General features: G+C 42.6%; 4 protein-coding genes and 1 long non-coding RNA gene across 8 annotated transcripts in view; 2 read left to right on the forward strand and 3 right to left on the reverse strand.

The window, feature by feature from the left end:
- Positions 1–1,753: 1,753 nt before the first annotated feature.
- ptdss1b (phosphatidylserine synthase 1b) lies at positions 1,754–10,708 on the reverse strand. Of its 2 annotated transcripts, none has more exons than XR_016488598.1 (13): positions 10,414–10,707; positions 9,252–9,343; positions 8,930–8,974; positions 8,690–8,814; positions 7,465–7,623; positions 7,020–7,171; positions 6,400–6,541; positions 5,947–6,059; positions 5,667–5,732; positions 4,972–5,120; positions 4,659–4,727; positions 4,467–4,533; positions 1,754–2,750 (listed from the first exon to the last, which is right to left on the reverse strand). XR_016488598.1 is itself a non-coding variant. In XM_090209159.1 (13 exons), exons 1-13 carry the CDS (start codon positions 10,590–10,592, stop codon positions 2,659–2,661), a joined length of 1,401 nt encoding a protein of 466 aa, XP_090065285.1. In that variant the 5' UTR covers positions 10,593–10,708; the 3' UTR covers positions 1,754–2,658. The 2 variants fall into 2 exon arrangements, 1 of the variants encoding a protein (XP_090065285.1); XM_090209159.1 differs by having other exon boundaries at positions 4,972–5,071; positions 10,414–10,708.
- A 30-nt stretch (positions 10,709–10,738) lies between these two features.
- LOC149975625 (uncharacterized) lies at positions 10,739–11,957 on the forward strand. The gene is made up of 2 exons (XR_016488599.1): positions 10,739–10,998; positions 11,399–11,957. It is a non-coding gene; the product is annotated as an uncharacterized LOC149975625 (long non-coding RNA).
- A 3,938-nt stretch (positions 11,958–15,895) lies between these two features.
- LOC110496618 (cytochrome b-c1 complex subunit 7) lies at positions 15,896–18,765 on the forward strand. Its single transcript, XM_021572616.3, has 4 exons — positions 15,896–16,016; positions 16,933–17,001; positions 17,137–17,303; positions 18,563–18,765. The coding sequence occupies exons 1-4, from the start codon at positions 15,998–16,000 to the stop codon at positions 18,638–18,640; spliced, it is 333 nt and encodes a 110-aa protein (XP_021428291.1). The 5' UTR covers positions 15,896–15,997; the 3' UTR covers positions 18,641–18,765.
- Positions 18,766–18,769: 4 nt separating this feature from the next.
- On the reverse strand, positions 18,770–22,006 carry LOC110496616 (leucine-rich repeat-containing protein 14B). Of its 2 annotated transcripts, none has more exons than XM_021572612.3 (3): positions 21,523–22,006; positions 20,626–21,254; positions 18,770–20,059 (listed from the first exon to the last, which is right to left on the reverse strand). In XM_021572612.3, exons 1-3 carry the CDS (start codon positions 21,796–21,798, stop codon positions 19,384–19,386), a joined length of 1,581 nt encoding a protein of 526 aa, XP_021428287.1. In that variant the 5' UTR covers positions 21,799–22,006; the 3' UTR covers positions 18,770–19,383. The 2 variants fall into 2 exon arrangements, with proteins under 2 accessions (XP_021428287.1, XP_090065284.1); XM_090209158.1 differs by having other exon boundaries at positions 20,603–21,254; positions 21,523–21,984.
- A 1,028-nt stretch (positions 22,007–23,034) lies between these two features.
- LOC110496617 (protein naked cuticle homolog 2) overlaps positions 23,035–26,826 on the reverse strand; it is a 14,798-nt gene continuing 11,006 nt past the window's right edge. For both annotated transcript variants that reach the window (XM_036953392.2, XM_021572614.3), the window contains 5 exons: positions 25,702–25,762; positions 25,242–25,321; positions 24,997–25,092; positions 24,409–24,685; positions 23,035–24,269 (listed from right to left, as the gene is read on the reverse strand). In XM_036953392.2, coding sequence (XP_036809287.2) covers positions 23,755–24,269; positions 24,409–24,685; positions 24,997–25,092; positions 25,242–25,321; positions 25,702–25,762 — 1,029 coding nt within the window. In that variant the 3' untranslated portion in view covers positions 23,035–23,754. The remainder of the gene's footprint in view (positions 24,270–24,408; positions 24,686–24,996; positions 25,093–25,241; positions 25,322–25,701; positions 25,763–26,826) is intronic.

Below are 26,826 nucleotides of genomic sequence, written 5' to 3' on the forward strand. Positions count from 1 at the left end.
GAACTAGGGGAAATGTAGTTTAGGCATTAATCACGCGTGTGTTCCTCTACCAACCCTGAAATGTCAATTTTCAAAGGCCTTTGGTTTGACAAGGGTATTAATTTTGTATGTGATTTGTTAGACAACACAGGGGATTTTCTGCAGTTTGATGAGTTTATTGGTCAATTTCAGGTTAATATTACCCAGAGAGAATATATTAAGGTTTGCAAGGCAATTCCACTTCATATACTTGGACTTATTCAGAACACTTTGTTATATTGTCAGGTTGTTCCCACTTTTCCAAGTTTACAAATGAATGACTTGAACCTTTTGGATTTCAAAAAAATCAACAATAAGTGGATACGATTGTCAGTTTAGTCATTTTTTGGTGATTATAATTCAATATATTGCTATGGAATTGGCCAACCCATGCTATGGTCAAAAGAGACTACCTAATCGACTACCTAAGCGACTACCTACCTAACTACTTTTAGCTTAATTGTCCAGTTATCCCAAAAGTTAAAGGAACTTATTTTAAAATATTTTCTTCCATCTAGCCTGTTAAGGACTTATTGTACAAAAGGTTCAAATTTGACAAAGTACCTTGTGTTTTTGGTTCCTCTGATTCTGAATCTATAGAGCATTTATTTTTTTCATGCCACCATTCCAGTAAACTATGGTAGTGTATAAAATCTCCAAAATGACCTATGTTTTTTACCTTTGATGATGTTAAATGGCATTATGCTTATCCTTGTAATGCCGATCATAACTATTTTATTAACATTATTGTCTTGGCCAAATAATTATATTCACAAATGTAAACAGGGGTAGGAAAATTCCTTATTTAGTATTTTTTTCTTTCATTTAACTATTACAATTTTATAAAGTTGGAAAAATTAGAGGTCATGTCTCTGAATGTCTGTTAATGGCTCATTGCTTTGTCACATCTAAATGATGTCCACGCCTGGTGTTTTATTATATTTATTCATTGTATTCACAGGAATGTCCCTGTATTGATGTGTAATATACATTTTTTTACATAAATATCAGACATATCGGACATTGCCCTGAGTGACAAGTGAAATGAACAGGTTTAATGTCACGTTGCCTACATTTCCCAGTGAAAAATAAATAAATACCAGTTGCGTAAATTACTTTAGTAAAAATACTTTACAGTATTAAGTCGTTTTACTTCACTGCATTCTTAAAGAAAATGTACTTTTCATTCCATACATCATACTGTAAAGTATTTGTTACATTTTGAATGCCAAGCAGGACAGGAAAATTGTTTAATTCAAGAGAGCATCCCTGGTCATCCTTGAGTGTGCCCCTGGCTAGCTGTTAATGTAAAAAAATAATACATTTGTTTGGTCCGGTTTGCTTAATATACAGAATCACTTTTGATACTTCATTATATTTAAAACCAAGTAGTATTTTACTGAGTGACTTTCACTTGAGTCATTTTCTATTAAGTTATCTTTACTTTTACTAAAGTATGACAATTGGGTACTTTTTCCACCATTGATGAATACAAACAGTTGCACTAGAATAAAACCATCAAAACATGTGTATGCATGCATTCTTTTGTCATAGTGTAATTTGTTCAAGCCACAAAGCATAGGAAATTGATGGGAATATCTTTTTTTCAAACACTCCAGTAATAAATCCACTGACAACAATGAGATTACTTTTTTTTTTGGTAAGAATGAGTCTCTGCTGCCACCTACTGGTAGACATTGTTTGTACACAAAAGACCACAAAACAAAAACAATTCTTTGTCCTGTTTTAAATATTTATTAGAAAGCTATATTCATATAAATGATCTTGTAACAGTGTGCAGTTCACATAATTCATACAAAACAAATGCACTCTTAATGCTTGTATAAAAACAATGGTTAATCATATTACCTTTCACACACTCACTTAAACAAAGTGAGTCGTCATGACATAATCAACATTTTAAACATTTAAGGCCTGGAATTATCTTAAAAACAGATCTGTCCAAACAGGGTTGAGACCAATTCCATTTCAATACTAGTCAGTTGTAAAATGTATTTAAATTATCTTTGAAATTCTCATAGAAAAATGTGAACTCTGACTTTCAATATATATAGCTTGAACTGAATGAGTTAAAATAATTAGCAATAATAAACTCTGAATACAGAAAAGGGAAACCAGGCATCTAAAACATTCAGGCTTTAGCTTCACATAATTTAGATTTTCATTGTAAGTTAAATAAAATCCATCCTGTAATATTTATGGTCATCATTTGAACAAGAGGGGGAAGAGTGTGAAGAGTAAAAATGCATTCGGTACACCTTGGTGTTCAGTCAATTCTGTGAAGATTGTAAACTCAACAGTTGGTGCCTCCTCATCAAGTGGTAAATTCAACTTTTGTTGATTGGTTGTTGATCTCACAAACACAGTGAAGTGGGGGGTTGCTCTGGGTAAGAGCGTCTGCTAAATTACTAATGTAAATGTAGTAAAGCTCTCTGCTCAGCCTTCTCCATTCAGTTTATGCTTCATTTATCTCATCAATGTTCTTTAACCACCTTTCAACCAATGTAATATCCCCACCTCTTGAACCTCCTTACCCAAATTCTCTTCCTTCCATCTCCCCACAGAGTTGTTGGGTGCAGTAGGGATGTACCGTAGTCCCTTCATTGGCTCTCATTGCTTTTAATCTTCGTGTCCATTGACAGCTTTGGTTCTCGCAGAGCCTCTCCCTTGTTTAGATGGACTGGCTGAGTTATTCCGAGAGTCTCTCTCACCTACAAGAGGATACATATAGGAAATATGCTCCTTGACAAACACCAGCAAATATATACAGTTGATGTCGGAAGTTTACATACACCTTAGCCAAATACATTTCAACTCAGTTTCACAATTCCTGACATTTAATCCTAGTAAAAATTCCCTGTCTTAGGTCAGTTAGGATCACCACTTTATTTTAAGAATGTGAAATGTCAGAATAATAGTAGAGAGTAATTTATTTAATCTAATATTTCTTTCATTACATTCCCAGTGGGTCTGAAGTTCACATACCAAATACTAATTGAGTGTAGCATTGCCTTTGAATTGTTTAACTTGAGTCAAACGTTTCGGGTAACCTTCCACAAGCTTCCCACAATAAGTTGAGTGAATTTTGGCCCATTTCTCCTGACAGAGCTGGTGTAACTGAGTCAGGTTTGTAGGCCTCCTTGCTCACACACGCTTTTTCAGTTCTGCCCACAAATGTTCTATAGGATTGAGGTCAGAGCTTTTTGATGGCCACTCCAATACCTTGGCTTAAGGACAACAAAGTAAGTTTGCCACAACTTTGGAAGTATGCTTGGGGTCATTGTCCATTTGGAAGACCCATTTGCAACCAAGCTTTAACTTCCTGACTGATGTCTTGAGATGTTGCTTCAGTATATCCACATAATTTTCCATCCTCATGATGCCAGCTATTTTGTGAAGTGCACCAGTCCCTCCTGCAGCAAAGCACTCCCACAACATGATGCTGCCTCCCCCGTCCTTCACGGTTGGGATGGTGTTCTTCGGCTTGCAAGCTTCCCCCTTTTTCCTCCAAACATAACGATGGTCATTATGGCCAAACTGTTCTATTTTTGTTTCATCAGAACAGAGGACATTACTCCAAAAAGTAGGATCTTTGTCCTCATGTGCAGTTGCAAACCGTGGTCTGGCTTTTTTATGGCGGTTTTGGAGCAGTGGCTTCTTCCTTGCTGAGCGGCCTTTCAGGTTATGTCGATATAGGACTCGTTTTACTGTGGATATAGATACTTTTGTACCTGTTTCCTCCAGCATCTTCACAAGGTCCTTTGCTGTTGTTCTGGGATTGATTCACACTTTTCGCACCAAAGTACATTCATCACTAGGAGACAGAACGCGTCTCCTTCCTGTGCGGTATGACGGCTGCGTGGTCCCATGGTGTTTATACTTGAGTACCATTGTTTGTACAGATGAACGTGGTACCTTCAGGCGTTTGGAAATTGCTCCCAAGGATGAACCAGACTTGTGGAGGTCTACAATTTTTTTCTGAGGTCTTGGCTGATTTCTTTTGATTTTCCCATGATGTCAAGCAAAGAGGCACTGAGTTTGAAGGTAGGCCTTGAAATACATCCACAGGTACACCTCCAATTGACTCAAACGATGTCAATTAGCCTATCAGAAGCCATGACATAATTTTCTGGAATTTTCCAAGCTGTTTAAAAGCACAGTCAACTTACTGTATGTTAACTTCTGACCCACTGGAATTGTGATACAGTGAATTATAAGTGAAATAATCTGTAAACAATTGTTGGAAAAATGACTTGTGTCATGCACAAAGTAGATGTCCTAACCGACTTGCCAAAACTATAGTTTGTTAACAAGAAATTTGTGGAGTGGTTGAAAAACGAGTTTAAATGACTCCAATCTAAGTATATGTAAACTTCCGTATATTTGCTATATAAAAAGACCTCATTCAACTTAAGTCGAACGCTTACCTGTAATGTCATCAGGGCTGTAATCACATGACTCTATTAGGTTGCCATCATCACTCTCAGAGACACTCTAGAAAAGATGGTTCTTGATAGTCATTTACAGGCAAAAATAACAATTAGAAAGACAAAACTACACTAGACAAAGGCCAACATAGCCTTTCTGTACAATATAATGGAGACTGGCTGCAGACTTACCTTTAACTCAGGCTCATACTTCTGCTCATACCGCACCATCCCATACAGACAGAGAAGTGTGATGAAAGCCTACAGAGAGAGAGAGAGATGTAGAGAGCACTGACAACACAATGCGAGCACTTACAGTACCACCCACATAGAGGTCACATGCATACCAATGGAATTACACAGTCTAAATAACATGTCACTGTTATGGACACATGAGGTATGGTAATTGAAGCAGGGAGAATTGCTTTGGAGGTTATCACATGCGCACACATACACACACAGCGCGAGAGCGAGATAGAGAGACACACACACACACAGCCCTTACCACACACAGAAGCCACTGGAACACAGACCGAGCTTGTGTTTTAGAGAACACGTCCTGTCCAAACTTGACACACGCCAGGGCCTCCAGGAAGGCTATGGCCCTGTGGGTTAGATAGAGACCGTTAACGGGCCTCCAGGAAGGCTATGGCCCTGTGGGTTAGATAGAGACCGTTGTTAACGGACACTGACCACCAACAAACATTCACCTCTAACAATAATTACATTTTACAACAGGGATACTATTAGAAAATATCTATTTGTTTTTATTAAACAATGGCCCCATTTTTTGTTAATCACACTATGTTTTAAGACACACAAAAAAATAAAATCACAGAAAACAAATACATTTCCTCCTTAATTTTAGTCACCAGACTGCAGAGGGTACTTAGACTTTCGCTGAGCTTATAATATTGAAGGGGTGAAGCCAGGGGCATATAAGGGCCTCATTGTTTTGTATTTATAGTGAGAGAGCAAGAGAAAGTAAGTCTGGTCCCCATGGTTACCAAAGCCTAGTCGGGGAAATCACCAGCTTGGGACAGCGATGAGGTCAGCATCAATATTTTGAACAAAATTGGACGTGACCCAATTTGCCATCCACAGCATTTCTGAGACGTTTGTCAATGACGTGGTCCCAAATTTAGAGTGGAGTTCAGCAACAGCAGGAAATGGCCACTAGAGGATACAGGAAAGACTCACCCAAACATCCAGCATTGTGTTCCCACTCGTTTGCACTGTGTGTCTGTCAGATATGCATAATACTGTCTGAGAGAACAGGAAGACAAACATTCAATACAGTTTATCTACAGCCATCACAACAACAGAATGTTTGACAGAAATAATTGAAAACTTCTTCCAACTCAATTCCATCTATACGAAAAGAGACTGAGAGACTGCACGTGTCAAACTGTCATAATTCCCTTCTGCCTCTAGAATGTAGAGTACACGTGTGGAGTGGCGTGGTGGAAAAGGTCCCTACCGTACAGTAGGGGCTGTGATGATTCCAAGAAGGAGAATCCGGCACCAGCTGAGAGCGTGAGATGCCTGGAACACGAAGATGTGCTTCAGGAAGAATGTGTTCAACTCAGTCAGCTGTTTAGAGGACAGGAAGTAAAGACAGACAGGAAGTAAAGTCGTAGCATAGCAACATGTATATTAAAACGTCCCTGTACACACAGCTTAGATATCATACAATCTACCCCATAACCTTCAGGTATGTAGTAGGATCATAGAAAACATACCAACTGCTCAACTACAAAAAAACTCCACAAATTTTAGTAAATAGTTTAACTCCATTTGTTTCCCAAAAGAGTTCAATCACAAATTACTTTCAAGTCAATATACACAGAGTAACTACATAAAACTGGATTCTGAATTCTAACCCTGGCACTAAATACTATGTATCATTTCCAGATCAGAGGGTAGAGCTCACCTGCCAGAGAATCATAAAGACGTAGATCCCTGCCACCCTCTGGAAGGAGGACTTGGGGTCTAACCATCGTACGTAGGTCCAGCTTGCTGGGGTGAACTGGAGCACAACCCGCTTCAGCTTCCCTGTGGTCGTGTGGATGTCTCTGAAGACACAGCATAGATACAGATATACAGAGAGGCATACACTTACACACTGGGAAGTAACACCGATGGGTGTTGACAGACAGTTAGGCACACAAGGTTAAACACAGAGATACTGTACAGGCATTAAGAGACATACATTGATGAGAAAGCACACATGCACTAAATCAGAGCAGGCAGCAATTCCATAGAATAAATGTATTTTAATTGGGACTGGTGAACTGTATTGTGTCATCTGGGCTCCCGAGAGGCGCAGTGGTCTAAGGCAAGAGGCATCACTACAGTCCCTGGTTCAAATACAGGCTGTATCACATCCGGCCGTGATTGGGAGTCCCACAGGGCGGCGCACAATTGGCCCAGCGTCTTCCGGGTTTGGCCGGGGTAGGCCGTCATTGTAAATAAGAATTTGTTCTTAACTTAAATTAAAATCTGTCATGACACTACAGGAGAAGGGAGGAAACCAGTAGGAGGAGAACTTACTTGATGCTGGCCCATTGGTAGGTCCGCATCTCCAGGAAGCGACACACAGTCATGCCCAACCAGATGCCCCCTCCATTACACAGGAGGATGTCCAGGATCAACTGGTCCCACCAGCACTCAGCAAAGTTAGGCAGCAGGTGCATGAAGAACAGCTGAGGGAGGGAGAGACCGACAGGTAGAGACAAAGGTGAATGTGGACTTACAAACTGACTCAAAATGTGCCAATGCAACAGAATATTTCAAATCAATCAGATCCCAAAATGGGATCTGTTGATGGAAATCGAGCAGCACTTCACAAAGACACGTGTCCCAAACAGCACCCTATTCCCTTTATAGTGCACTGCTTTTGACCAAGGCTGTTGCTCTGCACAAAATAAGTGCACTGTACAGGGAATAGGGTGCCATTTGGGAAGCAGACACAGACTTCCTTGCACCTTTTATTTACCTCAGTGAGCTCCCAGGTGATGCTGATGGTCCAGCAGAGGGCGTAGCTGCGGATGAGCATTGCCTTCATGGCCCAGCCCCCGAAATGCCCAAACGCAAAGATGTCAAAGTGGCTCAGGATCCGCTCCCAGGTGATCACGTGACAGTTCACTGCATATTCCTGCAGCGGGAGAAAGGCCAGGTAAGACACGAACACGGAAGAGCCAGGTAAGACATGGACACGGAAGAGCCAGGTAAGACACGGACGAGCCAGGTAAGACACGGACGAGCCAGGTAAGACACGGACACGGACGAGCCAGGTAAGACACGGACGAGCCAGGTAAGACACGGACGAGCCAGGTAAGACACGGACACGGACGAGCCAGGTAAGACACGGACGAGACAGGTAAGACATGGACATGGAAGAGCCAGGTAAGACACGGACGAGCCAGGTAAGACACGGACACGGAAGAGCCAGGTAAGACACGGACGAGCCAGGTAAGACACGGACGAGCCAGGTAAGACACGGACACGGACGAGCCAGGTAAGACACGGACGAGACAGGTAAGACATGGACATGGAAGAGCCAGGTAAGACACGGACGAGCCAGGTAAGACACGGACACGGAAGAGCCAGGTAAGACACGGACGAGCCAGGTAAGACACGGAAGAGCCAGGTAAGACACGGACACGTGTATGTAGCCAAGTTATCCTTACTCATTGTGAATTTATTCCTCGTTATAATTGTTCTATTATTTCTCCCTGCATTGTTGGGAACGGGCCCGTAAGTAACAACTTCACTGATAGTCAAAACCAATCGTTTATAAAGCATTTGACAAATGAAATGTTATTTGAAGTGTAACAGCGATTTCATTTTCTTTATCTCACAGCTTTTGAATGATGAGATAACTTATCAATATTTAACAATACCTGTTTTACTAATAACATTTTGTGAAACTGCATGAGCAGAGCAGGCTGATACCAATTGTTTAAACCAACGCTGACTATAGGCTAAGTGGTAGCTCTGTCCTCAACGTCTTATGGTTCACCCCCTTACAGAAAGCTGGTATTATCTGCACAAATGTAATTGGATGACATTAACACATAGGGTGGAGTAGAGCGTAGAGTGGAGTAGAGAAACCAAACTATGATCACTTAATCAGCATCTAGGGCAACTTCACCCTACTCCCAAATATGGTGTCTGGCATGAGGTAGACACTGTAGCATACCGAGATCATAATGACTCACCATGACATCAGTCTCACGGGTAGCGTAGCGTAGGTTGGGGTCCACCCAGTACATGAGCCTCTTCACCTGGGCCCAGTTCAGGAAGATGAGGAAGACCAGGAACAGGAAGTACAGAACACTCAGACCTGACAACAACAGGAACGAACCAATCAGAGCGGAGTTCCATGGACATGGTTCCATAGAGGTGCTCCACTGACACTGACAATGTGACTTGTTGTACTCTGCAGTAGGACAACTCACCAAATACCATGCGCCAAATTGCAGGATGTGGTCTTGTGAATGGACCTGAAGTGGATAAATAACGCATTTACACGTTTCTACCATTATCAGAGTGGATCGACCAAAACCCTCATATACTGCAGTTCAAAATTTAACGTAGCATACCCACTAGCAGTAGGTGCACCATTCACTCGCACAGTCAAAACCAGAAAGACCTGAATGTCTATTATGTGACCATTGATTTACAACATTCCTCCCACCCATCAACATTCAGACACACCCTTTCCACCAGGTGCTGGGCAGGGTTATTGACAAGTACAAGGCAGTGACATTGAGTAACTACCATTGGGGAAGGCCAGGACACTGATGACGAGGAAGAAGGAGACAACCAACAGGAAACCCACTCGAAGGTTGTTGTCAACATCTGCATCATCCCTGGAAAAGAGAGCAGGGTTTGATGTCAAAAAGCATTGGCTGAGATTTGCAATTTGTACATTATTTTCAGAGGATAAAGTGAGGTTTACTATGATAAAGTAAATGTGACATTCAAATGTGACATTTAATAAAGTTTCTGTTCGATTATTGCATTTTCAGCATTGTATATATTATTACAATAAATAACATTAAAGGCCCAGTGCAATCAAAAACGTGATTTTCCTGTGTTTTATATATATTTCCACACTGAGGTTGGAATGATTCTGTGAAATTCTGAAAATGATGATAATTTTAGTGTGAAAGCTGTTTGAAAAGAGCTGCTGAAATTTCAGCCTGTTCTGGTGGGATGGAGTTTTGGCCTGCCTGGGTGACAACACCAGGCCGTAAATCATTTCATAGACCAATACGAAAGAGAGTTCCAAACCTCTCTGCCACTAACAGCTTGTTTTCAGTTCTCCCCTCCCCACTCAGACCACTCCCAGACAGTCATATAAACATTATTGCTTGAGAAATTGCTACCCACCAATGATTTTGAACAAAAAAAAACTGCTGCATTGGACTTTTAAAGATGTAATCAGCAGTTGAAACAATAACAATGTGTTTTCCACAGCCCTGTTTCAGTAAAAAGAAGAGAGATGGGACTGGAGAAATTAAACCACTCTCAAATTCATCAACAGAGCTATGGATGCAAGGATGGACCATCCATGATATCAAAAGTACACTTTAACCCATGTTGAGTCAATATAGTATTTGTTTACATTTACTTTGTTTACAAACATTGGAGTAAAACAAGCTTATCTTTTGGGTTCTGATGGGGTATGACAGTTGAACTAAGTTAATTAATAAGCATTTATAACTTATATATTCTTCAAGAATCAATGGGTACATATAATTAATTTATAAGTCCAAAAATGGATGTAGCAACTGCATATTGCCCCTTTAAATGTCTAATCATCTGTAGTTTAATTAAACAATTTAGGTTTACACTTGGGTTAGATAGCTACGCCAAGTTAGCACAACCACTAGGCCTACCGGCAAGTCAAATGAGCTGTCAACGACTATTGGGTTACCTGGAAAAGACGAAGTACATCAAGCTAGCCACAGTGAACGTCAAAAGCGTGAGAGTGTGAGGCTTGTAGAAAAAGTTAATGCTGATGCCCTCCACTTGTTGCTCGTTAATCATCCGAAAGTGTAACATGTCATTCACATCATCCGTGCTTAATTTATGGGATCCCAAAGCAGGCGCCATGGTTGAGTGATAAGGAGTTTCTTCCACAAAATTCCCTGTGTCAGCAGTTCTCGACAGGACAGGTTGATCTGCCTGTAAATAAATTGATGAGGACTGGGGATGGGCGGAGAGAAGACTGAACAAACCTGAAAACGGCCAATCAACTCAACAAACTATAGGGCTGTAGTAGGAATGCACATTCCAATACCAACACTCCCAATTAATTCCACTGCAATCTTCCTTTAGAAAGAGTTTATATTTTAATATTTATAACACCAGAAATTCACAATGAAAGGACAAGGGAGTTTTCTTTATTGGTCCTTCATATATTGTTTTAGGTTGAACTAGCTAATTCCCCTGCTGTATGCGTATTTTGGTACATCCCTTGGAGAGGACGCTTCCATAATACTTCCGTGAGAGCGCACACGTGAGTCGACTGACATTGGCGCTATCTATTGTTGTTTTTACGTCTGCTCAGCTGGCATATTCATGTTTTGACCCATTTTCTGTAATTTATTGCATGGTTTCATCCATTTTATACTTGCAAAAACGACTATTTCTGTCTGCTTGCTGGCTGCCCGTATGATTACTCTATGCAAGCCAGCTAGCGTTAGCTAGCTATCCATTAGCTCAATGAAACATGCCCCTCAATCAGTGTTTAATCTAGTGCTTCTCTACACAACAACAACATTATCCACCAGTCAAGCTCAAATAATACATATAATGGCTAAACAACGTGTGACTTGTGTGATATTTTATTCCAGTTAGCTGCATATATGTAATGTACAGACACCCGTGTCACAATGTACTCTGTGTTTCTATAACAGATCTCCATCGCTTCAACCTGTATCCAGCTGTGTCAGAGATGTACCTCATTACTGTCAAGGACTGTGGGTATCATCACCCTCCAGTATTCCACTGATGCCCAACATTGCCCTGCAGCCTTCTGGAATTATTTCAGTGTTCCAGTATTGCTTTCCATGCTCTAGAGAAGTCAGAACCCACCTCAGACGCAATAGAGGTGTAAACTATGAGTGCGGAGTTACTGTGAATCTCATGCCAAGGTCCAACCATTTCAAACGAAACGCAGGGATACCGATGGGACTGATATGGTGCCATATCAGAATCCTCTCTCCCATCAACTCAGAAATGTAGGGATGTCGCTGAAGGAGTGGCAGACTGCTTTAGGTACTAATGCTACCCCTTTGTACAAACACACACCCATACACACTGGTCACTTCTCCCTAAAGTTTTTGCCCTCTCCAGATTTGGACGATGCCCCAGGACACTGTATTAGAAGAGATCAGTGATGAGGAGGACATTTTTTTAAAAGTAAAAGCTAATTTACTGTGTTTCTATACAATAAAAAAAACACATTTAAATGCTATCAGTCCAGCAAAAACATCCAAAAATGACCCCATCCATTATCACCTTGGCTGCTGTAGGTTCATTCACCTCAGTCAATCTACAAACACATAGCCTGTTAGCTACAATTGTAATGTTATACCCCTGAAAGGGGGAACATATGAGAAACTATTCAAACTGACACGTAGCATCAGCAATGTCTCAGTAGCCTACTGTCTGTAAAGCAAAGTTATGAGAACTCAGTAGTGTATTTTTGACCGACAGACCTATCTATGTGCACTCAGAGTGTTGGTGTTTGTTTGTTTGGGGGATGTCTGTAGACACGGCAGCAGTCGCAGAACGGTTTTAAAATGGCCTTTTGTCCGGCATCTCGCAAACACACTCGGTATCGTTTCTGACTCTAGTTGTCTACTTGAGCCAAGTGCGAGCTGTCGTAGTTCGTTTCACGTCTCTGGCCCTTGGGCCTGTGCCGCAATAGGGAGAATTTAACCATGTGAGAAAGTGGTGTTCCTAAAAAGGCAAATGAACATAAGGAACAAACCCACTGTTCATGATTCAAGTCAGGAAATTAGAATTTTAACTATTAGAACTCAGTCATATCAAGAATAAGCGTTCTAATCATTGATCAATGCTGGCAGCAATATTTAGATGTTGACCCGTAATTCATTTTCTTTATTTTGTACAAAAAATATATATTTATGTTATTCATTTAAAAATATATATATATTAGGAAAAAAAATACAGAGGTCCGGACCTTGGTGTCCTCGTATGTAGTTAGGGGCATTTCAGAGTTTATTATTATTATTTTTTAGCTTGGTATATTAGTCTAGCAGCCAGATATCTAAACTTGTAGTAATCATGGTCGAATTACATACCGGGTGGCCCCCATTGATTTTGTTAGTCACTCTCACTCAGATGTCATATTAAAAAGGGCGAACATGTCTCTCTGCCCTATGGCAAATAATTGCATGAAATTTGTTATAAAATTCAAAAAGCTTCTCTCTGCCTCATGGCAAAGCAAACTTTCTTTAAAACTGCAACATTTTCTCTACGCTCCATGGCAAAATTTGTAGAATTGCAGGAAATTTGCTAAAAAATATATATGTTTTTATCTCCGCTGTCAAGACAAAATGCTAAGATGTTTTACTCGCAGGGTGGGGGTGCCCGCCCCAACAAAATGTTGCTTTGGGCACTTAAAAGCTCACAGAAGGCCCGGCTCTGACTGTATGTGTGTGTATGGATGTGGGTATGCAGACCCACGAGCCACTGCGGCCATTCATGAGTTCTGCTTTTTTTGTGGTCCCCACCCCCATCAGTGCCCATCCCTGGTCTAGTATGAAGTGAACCAGAGCAATAGATGTTCTGTATATCTACAGTGCCTTGCGAAAGTATTCGGCCCCCTTGAACTTTGCGACCTTTTGCCACATTTCAGGCTTCAAACATAAAGATATAAAACTGTATTTTTTTGTGAAGAATCAACAACAAGTGGGACACAATCATGAAGTGGAACGACATTTATTGGATATTTCAAACTTTTTTAACAAATCAAAAACTGAAAAATTGGGCGTGCAAAATTATTCAGCCCCTTTACTTTCAGTGCAGCAAACTCTCTCCAGAAGTTCAGTGAGGATCTCTGAATGATCCAATGTTGACCTAAATGACTAATGATGATAAATACAATCCACCTGTGTGTAATCAAGTCTCCGTATAAATGCACCTGCACTGTGATAGTCTCAGAGGTCCGTTAAAAGCGCAGAGAGCATCATGAAGAACAAGGAACACACCAGGCAGGTCCGAGATACTGTTGTGAAGAAGTTTAAAGCCGGATTTGGATACAAATTTTTTTCCCAAGCTTTAAACATCCCAAGGAGCACTGTGCAAGCGATAATATTGAAATGGAAGGAGTATCAGACCACTGCAAATCTACCAAGACCTGGCCGACCCTCTAAACTTTCAGCTCATACAAGGAGAAGACTGATCAGAGATGCAGCCAAGAGGCCCATGATCACTCTGGATGAACTGCAGAGATCTACAGCTGAGGTGGGAGACTCTGTCCACAGGACAACAATCGTATATTGCACAAATCTGGCCTTTATGGAAGAGTGGCAAGAAAGCCATTTCTTAAAGATATCCATAAAAAGTGTTGTTTAAAGTTTGCCACAAGCCACCTGGGAGACACACCACACATGTGGAAGAAGGTGCTCTGGTCAGATGAAACCAAAATTGAATTTTTTGGCAACAATGCAAAATGTTATGTTTGGTGTAAAAGCAACACAGCTGAACACACCATCCCCACTGTCAAACATGGTGGTGGCAGCATCATGGTTTGGGCCTGCTTTTCTTCAGCAGGGACAGGGAAGATGGTTAAAATTGATGGGTAGATGGATGGAGCCAAATACAGGACCATTCTGGAAGAACCTGATGGAGTCTGCAAAAGACCTGAGACTGGGACGGATATTTGTCTTCCAACAAGACAATGATCCAAAGATGCCCAATTTTTCAGTTTTTGATTTGTTAAAGTTTGAAATATCCAATAAATGTCGTTCCACTTCATGATTGTGTCCCACTTGTTGTTGATTCTTTCACATAAAAATACAGTTTTATATCTTTATGTTTGAAGCCTGAAATGTGGCAAAAGGTCGCAAAGTTCAAGGGGGCCGAATACTTTCGCAAGGCACTGTATATGGTGTTATCATGGGGGACTGTGGTCTAAATGCCTAGCAGCACTTTCTACTCCACCCATTCCATTGGTCCCAATGCACTAAGCCTATAAATTACATATGGGCTTATAGAGAAAAAACTATTCTACATGCCTATGTAAAAGTGCGGTTGGGGTTACTCACTAGGGGTCTGTAGAATCTTTATATGGTATTTCATAGGGGACTCTGGTCTAAATACCCAGCAAAACTCCATATTATTCAGAACCCCATGAAATGACACCATATTAAGATTCTACAGACCCTACTGAGTACTCCCCACCCCACTTATACATCAGCACAAATAATCGTTTTTCCTGTACAGTGTTGTAGTTCTACTTTACACTGCAGTGGAGGCTGCTGAGTGGAGAATGGCTCATAATAAAGGCTGGAACGGAGCGTTTGAAACCACGTGTTTGATGTATTTGATACCATTCCACCTATTCTGCTCCAGCCGCTACCATGAAACCATCCTCCCCAATTAAGGTGTCACCAACCTCCTGTAGTATAGTGTCCAAGCACCCCATTTTAAGCTGTTTGACCACAGTAAAAGTCCAGCAACACTCCATATTATTCATAGATCCATGAAATGAAACCATTTGACTATCTATACATAGTCACTTTAATAACTCTACCTACATGTACATATTACCTCGATTACCTCGACACCGGTGCCCCCACACATTGACTCTGTCTGTACCGGTACCCCCTGTTTATAGCCCCGCTATTGTTATTTACTGCTGCTCTTTAATTATTTGTTATTCTTATCTCTTAAGTTTATTTTTTTATTTTCTTAAAACTGCATTGTTGGTTAAGGGCTTGTAAGTAAGCATTTCACTGTTGTAATTGGCACATGTGACAAATAAGATTTGATTTGATTACATATATTCTACAGACCCTATTGAGTACTCCCCACCCCACTTTTACATCAGCACAAATAATATGATTTTCTCCATACCATACAGTGGAGGCTGCCGAGGGGAGAACGACCCATAATAATGTCCGGAATGGCATAAATGGGATGGCTTCAAACACCTGGAAACCATGTTTCCTGATTCCGCTTTAGTCATTATCACAAGCTTGTTCTCACCCACAAGGTGGCAACAGCCTCCTGTGCTATCATATGCATGATTTGTATTGAGGGGAATTTATGTGACCTTGTGACATGTTTTAAAACCCACATTTAATGCAAACGTCACTTAAATATTATTTGTCATGCCTCATGAATAAATACTGGTTAATGGTACTTTTCTACTAGTATGTGAGTGACCTTTATTGTGAAATGTTCCGAAATTCCCTAACTCGGAAGTACTTTCTTAGTGTTGCTGACGAGACGCGGATTCGTTTTACCTTAGACAGAACAACATGGGGTCGAGGGCACCAGGTAAAAGTCACCTGTCTTTAAGCATTTATTTAGCCCAAAATCGAGATGAAACATTGCACATATTATTTAGTAAAGTGGGATGTTGATTTGTGATATTTTGGTGTGTTCAAATCCATGTTTTTGAGATCTCCTGTGTCGTGTCCTCTACTGAGTGTCCTAGCTAATGTCAAGCTAGCTATGACAAATCAAGGGAGAGCTCAGTGGTGTGACCCAGAATGCTAGTGACATATTTAACCTTTAAATGTAATATATGTCAAATGCATTTTCAATTGATAGGTAAAGCTGTGCTTCGGTCTGATCAACTTTCAAACGCCACGCCAGTACAGATGGACGATTGTCAAACACTAAGCAGCATCCATTACCTAGCTAGGTGCAGTGGCTAACGTTAGCTAACTTGGTAGTTATAAACATCTAGCTAGCTAAAACTTAAACAAAGCAAGATAAATTGGCATATTAGCCAGCTCAACTTGGCTAGCTAACAGTACCCGGTATTACTAATGACATTGATTATCATGTCTGATGTCCTCTCTCCATACTTCCTGTACACCTCGATGTCAGAAATATATCCAGATCGCACAGTTCCCACATAGCTAATACTCTGTAGATAATAACAGCATGTCATGTGATCTACTAGCACTCTATCCAGTTATCCACCACAAATATAATGTTTGCAATTGGGATACACTCCTTGGTTTGTCCCAAATAATACTGTCAAACCCTACCCTCAAGTCCCTAGTTCTGTAATCATCTCAATTCTAGTTCATCTACTTAAGCATCTTCTTAAATGAATAGAGAACATGATTTGGTGTCTCGTTGCTTTTGTACTGCAGTGACTGCAACTGCTTTTCTAACTGTGTTTTAATAAACCAAATCTTGACAGCAAATGATCTGACTCTTATTCTGGCCTCCCACACAGCAGCTACCGGCAGACTCCTGGTCGGCTTCCGTAAATGGTACTACAATGCGGCCGGATTCAACAAAATTGGCAAGTCTTGGAGTCTTTTTCTTTGGGGCCATCTGTGAGGATCTTCAGATAAATCTTTTCACTCAGTCTTAGAAACATATATAATCTTCAGTTAGATATTTCTCCTACACTGTGTGGTGCTTGTTTTGGTTCCAGGTCTGATGCGTGATGACACGATCCATGAGGATGGCGATGTGAAAGAAGCCCTGCGGAGGCTCCCAGAGAAAGTGTACAATGACAGGATGTTCAGGCTCAAGAGAGCCCTGGACCTGTCCATGAAGCAGGCAGTTCTGCCTAAGGAACAGTGGACTCAATATGAGGAGGTATGGAAGACCTGGGCTCAAATGCCATTTGAAATATAATTTACTTTCTCTGTGTTTGATTGAGCTTGCCTGGCATAATGGACCTATAGAATATCCCCAAAATGTTCAACCCTGCCCATCTGGCACTCTAGGCAGGCTAGAGCAAACGGTCAAAGTATTTGAAAGATTTCAAATAGTATTTGAACCCAAGTTTGAGGTACAGTGCATATAGAGTACCATAGTGGAGGGGTCATAATACCCATGATGGAATGATGTTTTGATAAGTGTAAATCTCTAGGACAAGGTTACTTTTTTGATAACCGTGTAAATCACTCTAGGACAATGTGACTTTTATCAATATATTCACCTCTATTTACCCCCCTCGATCCCAAATGAGACGCTAATTAGCTGCTAATGTGGCTATCATAAAGAAATTCAAATGCCATGACGAGACGAGACTGCAAGAATCTCTGGATTAACTGTCTAATGTTAGCTAACTGTAGTAATAAATAAATTAGCAACATTTCTTTAAATGGACAATTCTGTGAACTGTCTTTCGCATGTTTTAAATTGACACAATACCTGTTAGTAAAGGTGTCAGCTAGAGATGACATGCAGGAGCTTGCAGGGATTTGTAGTTTTGCATGATGTCTACTTTGGTGCAATTAGCATTTTCGAATCTGATAGTAAATAAAGCTGAATAAATTGATCACAAGTCACCTTGTCTGAGAGATATTTACATGGTTATCAGAACGTCACACCAGGGTAAGCCTACATGTAAAACAGCCCTTATTTGAAGTTTCTAAAATCCCCTATGGGAAAATGAATGGTTGAAAAATGTTTGGAATCATTTCCCTGTTTTTGACCGCTAGCTTTTATGGGTATTATGACACCTCCACTGTTGGGCTCTATAGTCTCACAATCAATAGTTTGTGTACAGGAAGGGCTTTGAGTTATCACTGAGGAAATAGAAGATATGTCAGAAGTTTCACAGAAGTTGACGTTATGGCATGTGGTGAAGGACAAAATCTAACCTGTCAGAGGTGATATTGTTCCCATATTGATCATGCTACACTACTTGAATAATCAACATGAAGCATGTAGGAGTAGAGACTTAAGGTTGGATTGGAATTGGCCAATTGTTGAGGAGTTTGGAGATGCCTATAAAGCTGTTTAATGTCTACCAGATGTTTTTTTATACTAAAAACCACATCTGGTAGAGGTGGTGGGAGAAAATGTACAGAATTAACCTTGTTTTTGTGTTTGACCTTTCTCCATAGGATGTACATTACCTGGAGCCTTACCTGGAAGAGGTCATCCGTGAGAGGAAAGAGGTTGAGGAGTGGTCGAAGAAATGAGATGAATCTGGAGGGCTGCTGTTCTTTCTCTTTGGTCTGGTTCATTGTTGTCCTCTGTTGTAATGTTTAAAATCAAGTTTACCCTATGGGAAGACTGCTTATTAAAAATGTACATTTTTGCAAAAGATGTGAGTGAGAAGGATTTTTATTTTTTAAAGCAAACCAGGATTTGATCCCCACAGTAATAAAGTTGTATTTACAGTAAAGTCAGTTTAATCCCACATTTTATAGCACTTTTGTAAAAACAAACTTTCACTCTGGTCACATATAAATGTCATAATATACAAGATGCATCTAAACTGAAATATATACAGTACATGTAAATACATGTTCAGTATACAAGTAGTACTATTCTTAACTAAGCATTCAATGCTTTACTATAATTGCCACTCATGAATGGAAGACCAAAAGGACAATTCAATCTATACTATAATCTAGGTCCAGTTGCATGTCAAAAAATCCCCTGATAATGGGGCAATACATTTGTCAAAATATCTGTTACAAGTACAGATGAATTGGTACGTTTGGATAGAAAACATTACTCAAGGCCTTCAGTCATCCCAATAGTCTAAAGCCGTCTCTCTGTCTCCTTCCCTTAATTTGCACTGATTTCTTAGACTTCTTTTGATCAGTGGAAATTAAGTGGGAAGCCACTATAGACAATTGAGATGAACCACTTGTATTGCACAAACCCTTTCTCTGTTAACCCTCTAATACCCTCCCTCTGGTATTCTACCTGAACTTTAATCAACCTCTTTGTTGGATCTCCTGTTGTCCAGGGCTGTAATTGTATCAATAAAGTTTCCAATGACGCTATTGAAGGATTTCACCATGGACACCCCCAGCTCGTTACTGGTCTCGTTGATATCCGCGTCATAAGCGCCCAACAAGGGGGTAACCACCTCTACGTTCCCCCTCCCCGCCCCCTGAAGGATCCCCATCAGTTGACCCCTGACATCCTGGAACATCTCCCTGTCGTACTGCAGCAGCACCGTCTCATCCATGGGGTAGGAAACGTCCTCGGGGTAGCAGTCCCTGGGCACTGGCAGCTCCACGTACCTCAGGGCTGGGAACCCGGCGGCCAGCGTGGAGAAGAGGTGGCGCAGGGCCATGGCGCTCAGAGGGTTGCCCAGTATCTTCAGCTCCTCCAGGCCGCGACAGGGAGCCAGGGCCTGGGTCAGGATGTCCATGTGTTCGTCCTCCAGGTCACAGTCCTCCAGGGTGAGGCTGTGGAGAGTTGCGGCGCAGCGCTGGAGCAGCTTGATGAAGGTGGTGGGGAAGAGGCCACACACGTCATGACCACTTATGTCCAGACTGACCAGGTTCTCGCTGTGCAGGCTGTTGGCCAGGTAGGCCATGTCTGTTCGGTTCAGGTGACAGTTGGCCAGCTCCAGGCATTGCAGTGGGGTGATCAGGGGGCTATGGACAAGGCCGAGGGTCAGAAATGTATTACAGTAAATGTTCACTATTTTGCAATGTTATCAATTGTTTGTATGTGTGTGTGTGCTCCTCATTTCATGCATGCTTGACCAAAAAAGCAAAGGCAATATGAAATCTTTACGATGCATGCCTAATTAATGGACAAGTGCAGGTGTCCGTCCGCTTGTTGTTTTGGGTCATGGCTTCAGTGATATTTCAGTGTCCACTGTAATTGACACCGTATTCCCTTCAAAGTGCACTACTTTGGACCAGAGCCCATAGGGTTCTGGTCAAAAGCAGTGCACTATAAAGGGAATTGGGTGCCGTTTGGGAAGAAGACAATGTCAGCCGTTGAGTGTCCCTTGGTTTCTGGCCGACCTGCAGATTTAGCAGCAGTCAGCTGTCTACATTGTCCCCCACAGCCAAGCAACAAAAACAAAATGCCACTGAGTACTGCAGCCCTCATGCTATGATATTACACAGTGGGAATGCATCAGCTTGAATAGACACCCCCAGAGCTATATATACAGTAGACATCAATACCTAATACACACACACACGAGCACCTTAGCAGTCTTCGCAGGTGTCCGGTGAGGGTGGAGAAGCCCATGTAGAGCTCTGTCAGTTCAGTCAGCCGGCTCAGCAGATCCCCAATGGTCGCCAGCAGGTCATCCTCATCCGAGCCCAGCCTTCGCACGTCCATCGCCCCCGCAGGCAGCGTCAGGGACTGCAGCTGGGGGAACTCCATCCGGGACAACAGCAACTCCAGGTGCGGGGCCTCCAGGTGAACGTTATGGACCACCTCGAGTCTCCTCATGGCTTCCGGTTGGGCCACACGCAGCACGTAGAACAGCTGTTTGAGGGCCAGGGAGTCAGCTCGGAACCCAACGAAGCGCAGCTTCAAGGGGCAGTGACGGAGGAGCAGGAAGGCCTGGGCCACCACCTCGTAGTTCCGCCCAGTGACGAAGCCGTTCAGGCGCACGTCCACCTCAGTCTCGAGGGCGGAGGGTGCAGCGTCACCTGCCTCGATGGCCACCATGACCTCGTAGCACATGCGGGTGAGGAGATGGGTGCGAGCCCAGCGGCCCAGGGTGGATCCACAGGCACAGGAATGGTGCTCTGTGTCCTTCAGCCCAGTCAGGTCTACCACACGGAGGGTCTTGGCGTAGGTCTCTGGGGGCCGCAGTACATAGGACTGGAGATGGAACATAGAATCTAGCTGTTTATTGCCATAAAATGGGAATTTGTCTTACAAATCAAACACATATGATGTAAATTGTAAATGTTTATTGCCCCAGTGGAAATTAAAGTAACTACAAACACATTCAGACTTGAAGGAAAACAAAAAACGTGTCACATTGGCCAAGACCCAGTGCCTCAGTTCACAAGAAGCACTTTTGACAAGTGAAAATTATAGATTGCACCTTTAAAGAAAATAACATCAGAACACATAGTAAGCCTACCTTCAGGCCAGTCAGCAGAGATTCCAGGCACAACCGGCAGGTACATGAGGTCAGATCCTCCTGGCAGTCCACCGTCTTTCCCAGGAGCCTTTGCAGGTTAAGCTCGTGCAGGGGCCAAGTTTGGACGAGGTCGTGGAGGAGGAGGGCCATCTCGTGCATGTAGCAGGCCTTGAAGAGGAGCGGGTAGAGGTTGAACGACACACAACTGAGGTTCTCCCTGGCTCTCTGGCCACTCTGGGCGAACCCCTCAGCAGCGAGGAACCTGAGACTTTTCATGGCTCTCTCTTCTATGTTCTACCTGTCCTCGAGGTCTGGGTCTTGAAGTGTTAGGATCAACCAATCATCCCCTGTAACTGGATGTGTTTGTGTTGCTGCTCTCTCCCCGAGGGTCTCTCTGTGTGTTGTCTGTCTCTACCAGTACTGTATATCTGTCTGGACCTCGTTTTGCTGTGGTATCATGTTGTGAAAGAGAGGCTTGGGGCACGTGGTAGGTGAGAGGGAGGACTATTTTTAGAAACAGCCGTCTCGTTCCCTTCAACTCGTGAACAGGGAATCTATTTACAACCCACACCAAACGCTGAGCAGCAACAACCGTTCCTAGCCTACTGCTTACAACATGAGGCCCAAGATCCTTACATACCGGCAACATTGAAATGACCTGTCTATGCAATCAATCTAAACATAAACACCAGTGACAATAACAGCAAAGCAATGTAAACAAACATAGAAAACACAGTACTGCTACATGTACATTACTGCCATACAGGGTAACATTGGCAACAAGCTCACGATGAAATGATAGATTTACTGAAGCCTAAACTGTTTATCAAGACCTAAGCAACGGTGGATCAGACGTCATAGCGTAACTTGACCGGTTACGAAAACATTCATTTGAGTACACTGGAACCTCCAGAGTGTTCTAACACTGGAACCTCCTGAGTGTTCTAACACTGGAACCTCCAGACTGTTCTAACATTGGAACCTCCAGAGTGTTCTAACACTGGAACCTCCAGAGTGTTCTAACACTGGAACCTCCTGAGTGTTCTAACACTGGAACCTCCAGAGTGATATAACACTGAAACCTCCTGAGTGTTCTAACACTGGAACCTCCAGAGTGTTCTAACACTGGAACCTCCTGAGTGTTCTAACACTGGAACCTCCTGAGTGTTCTAACACTGGAACCTCCTGAGTGTTCTAACACTGGAACCTCCAGAGTTATCTAACACTGGAACCTCCAGAGTGTTCTAACACTGGAACCTCCAGAGTGTTCTAACACTGGAACCTCCAGAGTGTTCTAACACTGGAACCTCCTGAGTGTTCTAACACTGGAACCTCCTGAGTGTTCTAACACTGGAACCTCCAGAGTGTTCTAACACTGGAACCTCCAGAGTGTTCTAACACTGGAACCTCCAGAGTTCCAAATACTTTGATGACAAGTATTAGAGCCTTAGCATGTAATGTTTTGCTTTGGCCATGAGAGAGAAACACATTTGACAACTTCCACACGCCGTAAACAGTGTGTATTATTTTATTGTTTCTTGCAAATGTTTATTTTATTTAGATTTTTCATATTGCCAAATTTGAAAGCATCAGCCTTCATTAGAGAGTGTGTATTTTTCAATTGACACACTACAATGAACACAAGCAAAGTTGATCATGCTTTAATACATCAAAATACAAACAATACAAAACATACTGCATAAACTCTAATACAGGGATGTAACTGATTAAATATTTGCCTTAATGAAGGTATTCATTAATTATAGTAAATGTAAGTTGTAATCACAGGAGGTTGGTGGCACCTTAATTGGGGAGAACGGGCTTAAGGTAATAACTGGAGCGGATTCAGTGGAATGGTATCAAATATAACACATGGTTTCCGTTCCATTTGCTCCATTCCGGCCTTTATTATGAGCTGTTCTACCCTCAGCAGCCTCCACTATAAAAACCTGAGAAGAAACATCAGTTTAGAGGGCTTCCAAAGGTGAGTAGCATATTCAACATGGCACATTCAACATGAAACTCAGTTATCAATACAAGGCATAACAGTTCAATTTTGTACGGAGTTGCTATTACTCCTTAGCATGGAGAGTGGTGGTGTCCCACAGCCCTATACTATATCTAAGGCCCACCTGACCTGACCAGGAATGGCTCAGGGCCCTAGCTATGGGCTAAACCACAGGGAGGTGTTTCTCTCAGTCTCTGTATCCCTGAGTGGAGTGCAGACTGCAGTCATGTCGGGGGGTGGTAGTGGTAGTGATGGTGGTGGTGGTGATGGTGCTCGTGGTGGTGCTCATGCCTCTGAGCCAGGGAGACCAAGCCCCCAGACAAGGCAGGCAGGCTGGGCAGCATCTCCCTCTCTCCCCCTGGCTGAGCTTGAGAAGAAGGCTGGTGTAGGTGGTGGAGGGTTCTGGAGGGGGACCCAGCTTCTCTGGCCCTGGAGCGAAGCCTCTTACTGTGGCTGTGCTGTAAGGGGAGTTGGGGCTGGAAGTGTGGCTGGGAGGAGTGGCACCACATGAAGGGCTGGTGGCCATGGAGCTTGCTTGATTTTCCCCCACGTCCTCCTCCCCCTCCTCCTCCTCCACCTCCTCTGTCTCTTCCCACTGCCTTGACGTGGCCCCTGAGAGACCTATTGAAGGAGAGGCCGCTACCTCTGGACTCAGTTGCGCCGCAGTTCTCCCCTACCAACACTGAGCGGTGCTGCTGGTCTGAGCGTGCGTCCACTCTGGGCTCCTGAGAGGGGGCGTCTGCAGAGGATGGACAACAAACATCATGTTATGTTGCCATTTCTCTTTGTTGAATGTCATTCATCTTTGGTGTATTTTCAGTAAAAACATGTTGACTTTAGTGCCTCAAAAGTGCTGAAAATTGTCATTGTGTACCTACCTGCATTGTCAAACTTTGAGGAATAGTTCTCTATCCCAGCTAGGTCTAAGTAGTGGTTCCTGCGTTCTGTGTTTTCATCCACACAGTGAAAAATCCTCTCTGGGCTCCCAGCCTCCTCCTGCTGGACCTCCATTCTGTCACCTGTTCTAGAGCCCCGGCCAGAGCTACTGGAGGGGCCTACCACCAGTTTGACCTTCAGGGCTGTGCTGCTACAGGACGGCTGCTTGGCGGACGCTTCAACCACCTCATAGATGGACTGCATGAGACTGCACATATCCTGTAACACACGCACACATCATTGTTCAGCCAGGCACATACACGCGCACACATGTGCACATCATCACACACACACAAACACATCATCATACACGCACAAGCACATCATCACACACACACAAACACCATCATACACACACAAACATATTATCATACACACCAACACACACACACACACAGAAACACATCCTCAAACACGCACACACACACACACACACACACACCATTAGCAGGGCAGCATAGTTATCTTAATCTAAAGAGAAAGCGTATTATGTGCTTGTTGCTTGTTGTCGGCGTGTGAAGCTGCTGTACCTGCTTGGTGACTTTACCGCTGTTGTCAAAGTGATACAGTGTAAAAACCCTCTCTTGCCGAGTGTCATCCTCCAACACCACGGTGCACTCTGTGTCCTGTAACCATGAACAAACACAACGGATGAACAAACACAATTGTACCATATTATTCTCATCAAACAAACCCCTGCTTTACTGTATATAGCAGTAATAAACTACTATGTTATCTACATAGATTCTATATAGATTGTCCTTTTGAAGCTCACGTCAACATGACTGTTTCTCTTCCTGGGCTGTCTGAATGGAACGTGGATGGAGCTCTCCCTCTCCTCTGGTGGCAGTACCACTGTGAAAAACACACAACATTCTCATTAGCCTTGGGCTGGGAAAGCTTGTGTCGACTCAACCTATCACATTCTCATTAGCCTTGGGCTGGGAAAGCTTGTGTCGACTCAACCTATCACATTCTCAATGAATGGGTATTTGCTGTTTACAGACGATAATACACACATAGTATCCCACGTTTAAGGCATTCGCATACAAATATAAAACAAATTCCTTTTTTCCCAGACAAGAAAGGGGTATGCTTAGTAAAGATATGAATCATACTGAATCAAACATATTAATCATTGAGTATGATGTTAAGTTTATGATGCATGCTAGATTTGAATAAGTGCAACAGTAATGTGATCAGCCTGATCCACTGAGCTGTCTTTCTCTACTCACCCTGTAGGGGGCACTTATGGTCCAGGACCTGCTCTTCCTTCACTTCCCTTCTGCACAACTCCTGGAAAAAGAGGGAGAGGAGGGATGGACCAAGTGAGAATTAGGAGAGAAAACATTACAGAAGTGGGGTAGGAATAGAGAGAGGGAGAACAAAGCAATAAGTGCCTCAGTGATGTGAGAGCAGGAAATCTTTGATCGTCTGGGGGCCTATTGTTTGTCATCATCTGGGTAAGTAATACTGTGAGAACCAGCATCACACCTCAACTTCTGATAAATGTAATAAAGCAATATGAATGTATAATGTGTTCTAATCAGATGTAATGCAGACACAGCACATCCGCCTCTAAATACACACATGCACACATGCGCACGCGCACACACACACACACACACACACACACACACACACACACACACACACACACACGAATTAGATATACAAGTAACTAGTAGAGTACCAGTAGTGATTCATTTCCCCTTTGGGATGAAAGCTGAGCTTCTAATCTGATCCCTGATCTCCTCCACTCAATGAGACAGTATGTTCTACAGCTGAGGTACTGAAGGTCAGCGGAGAACCCCGAAACCTTGTCACATGGGACAGAATGGGGAACAGAAGGTCAAGACGTCAGACAGATGACTGACCTTCTCTCCCACTTGGCACACACTGGTTGAATCATGACGTTGAACCAACGTGGAATAGACATTGAATTGACATCTGTGCCCAGTGGGCTGTTTGTCTCTGGTTTCTAATATGGCCTTACTGAGAGATATAATCTGTCAGGGTCTATTTTCCTAACATATGAAGAGCTACTTCTGCTATCAGAGTCCAAAAAATGGCTGACATTTGCTCAAATCTACCTCAGAATCAAATGTAAATATACAGAAGAAGCAGAAGACAACTTTCTATTCTATTCTAGGTGTTTTATTCTATATTATTTTATTCTAGTATAAAGCAGAGATGGAATATTGCACGGGAGAAAGGTAGAACCTATCAGGGTGAATTTACTGTAAGAGCAGGCAGGCAGTCATGCCCTGGCCATGCCAGCTGTGACATCACTCTATCCAGTAAAAGTAGATCCATTAAGTCCCTCTTGGTAATAAAGTAATATCACCCACCGAGTTCCC

Source organism: Oncorhynchus mykiss, chromosome 18 (genome assembly GCF_057628025.1).
Source record: "Oncorhynchus mykiss isolate SJ-2025 chromosome 18, ASM5762802v1, whole genome shotgun sequence".
NCBI classification, from domain to species: domain Eukaryota; kingdom Metazoa; phylum Chordata; class Actinopteri; order Salmoniformes; family Salmonidae; genus Oncorhynchus; species Oncorhynchus mykiss.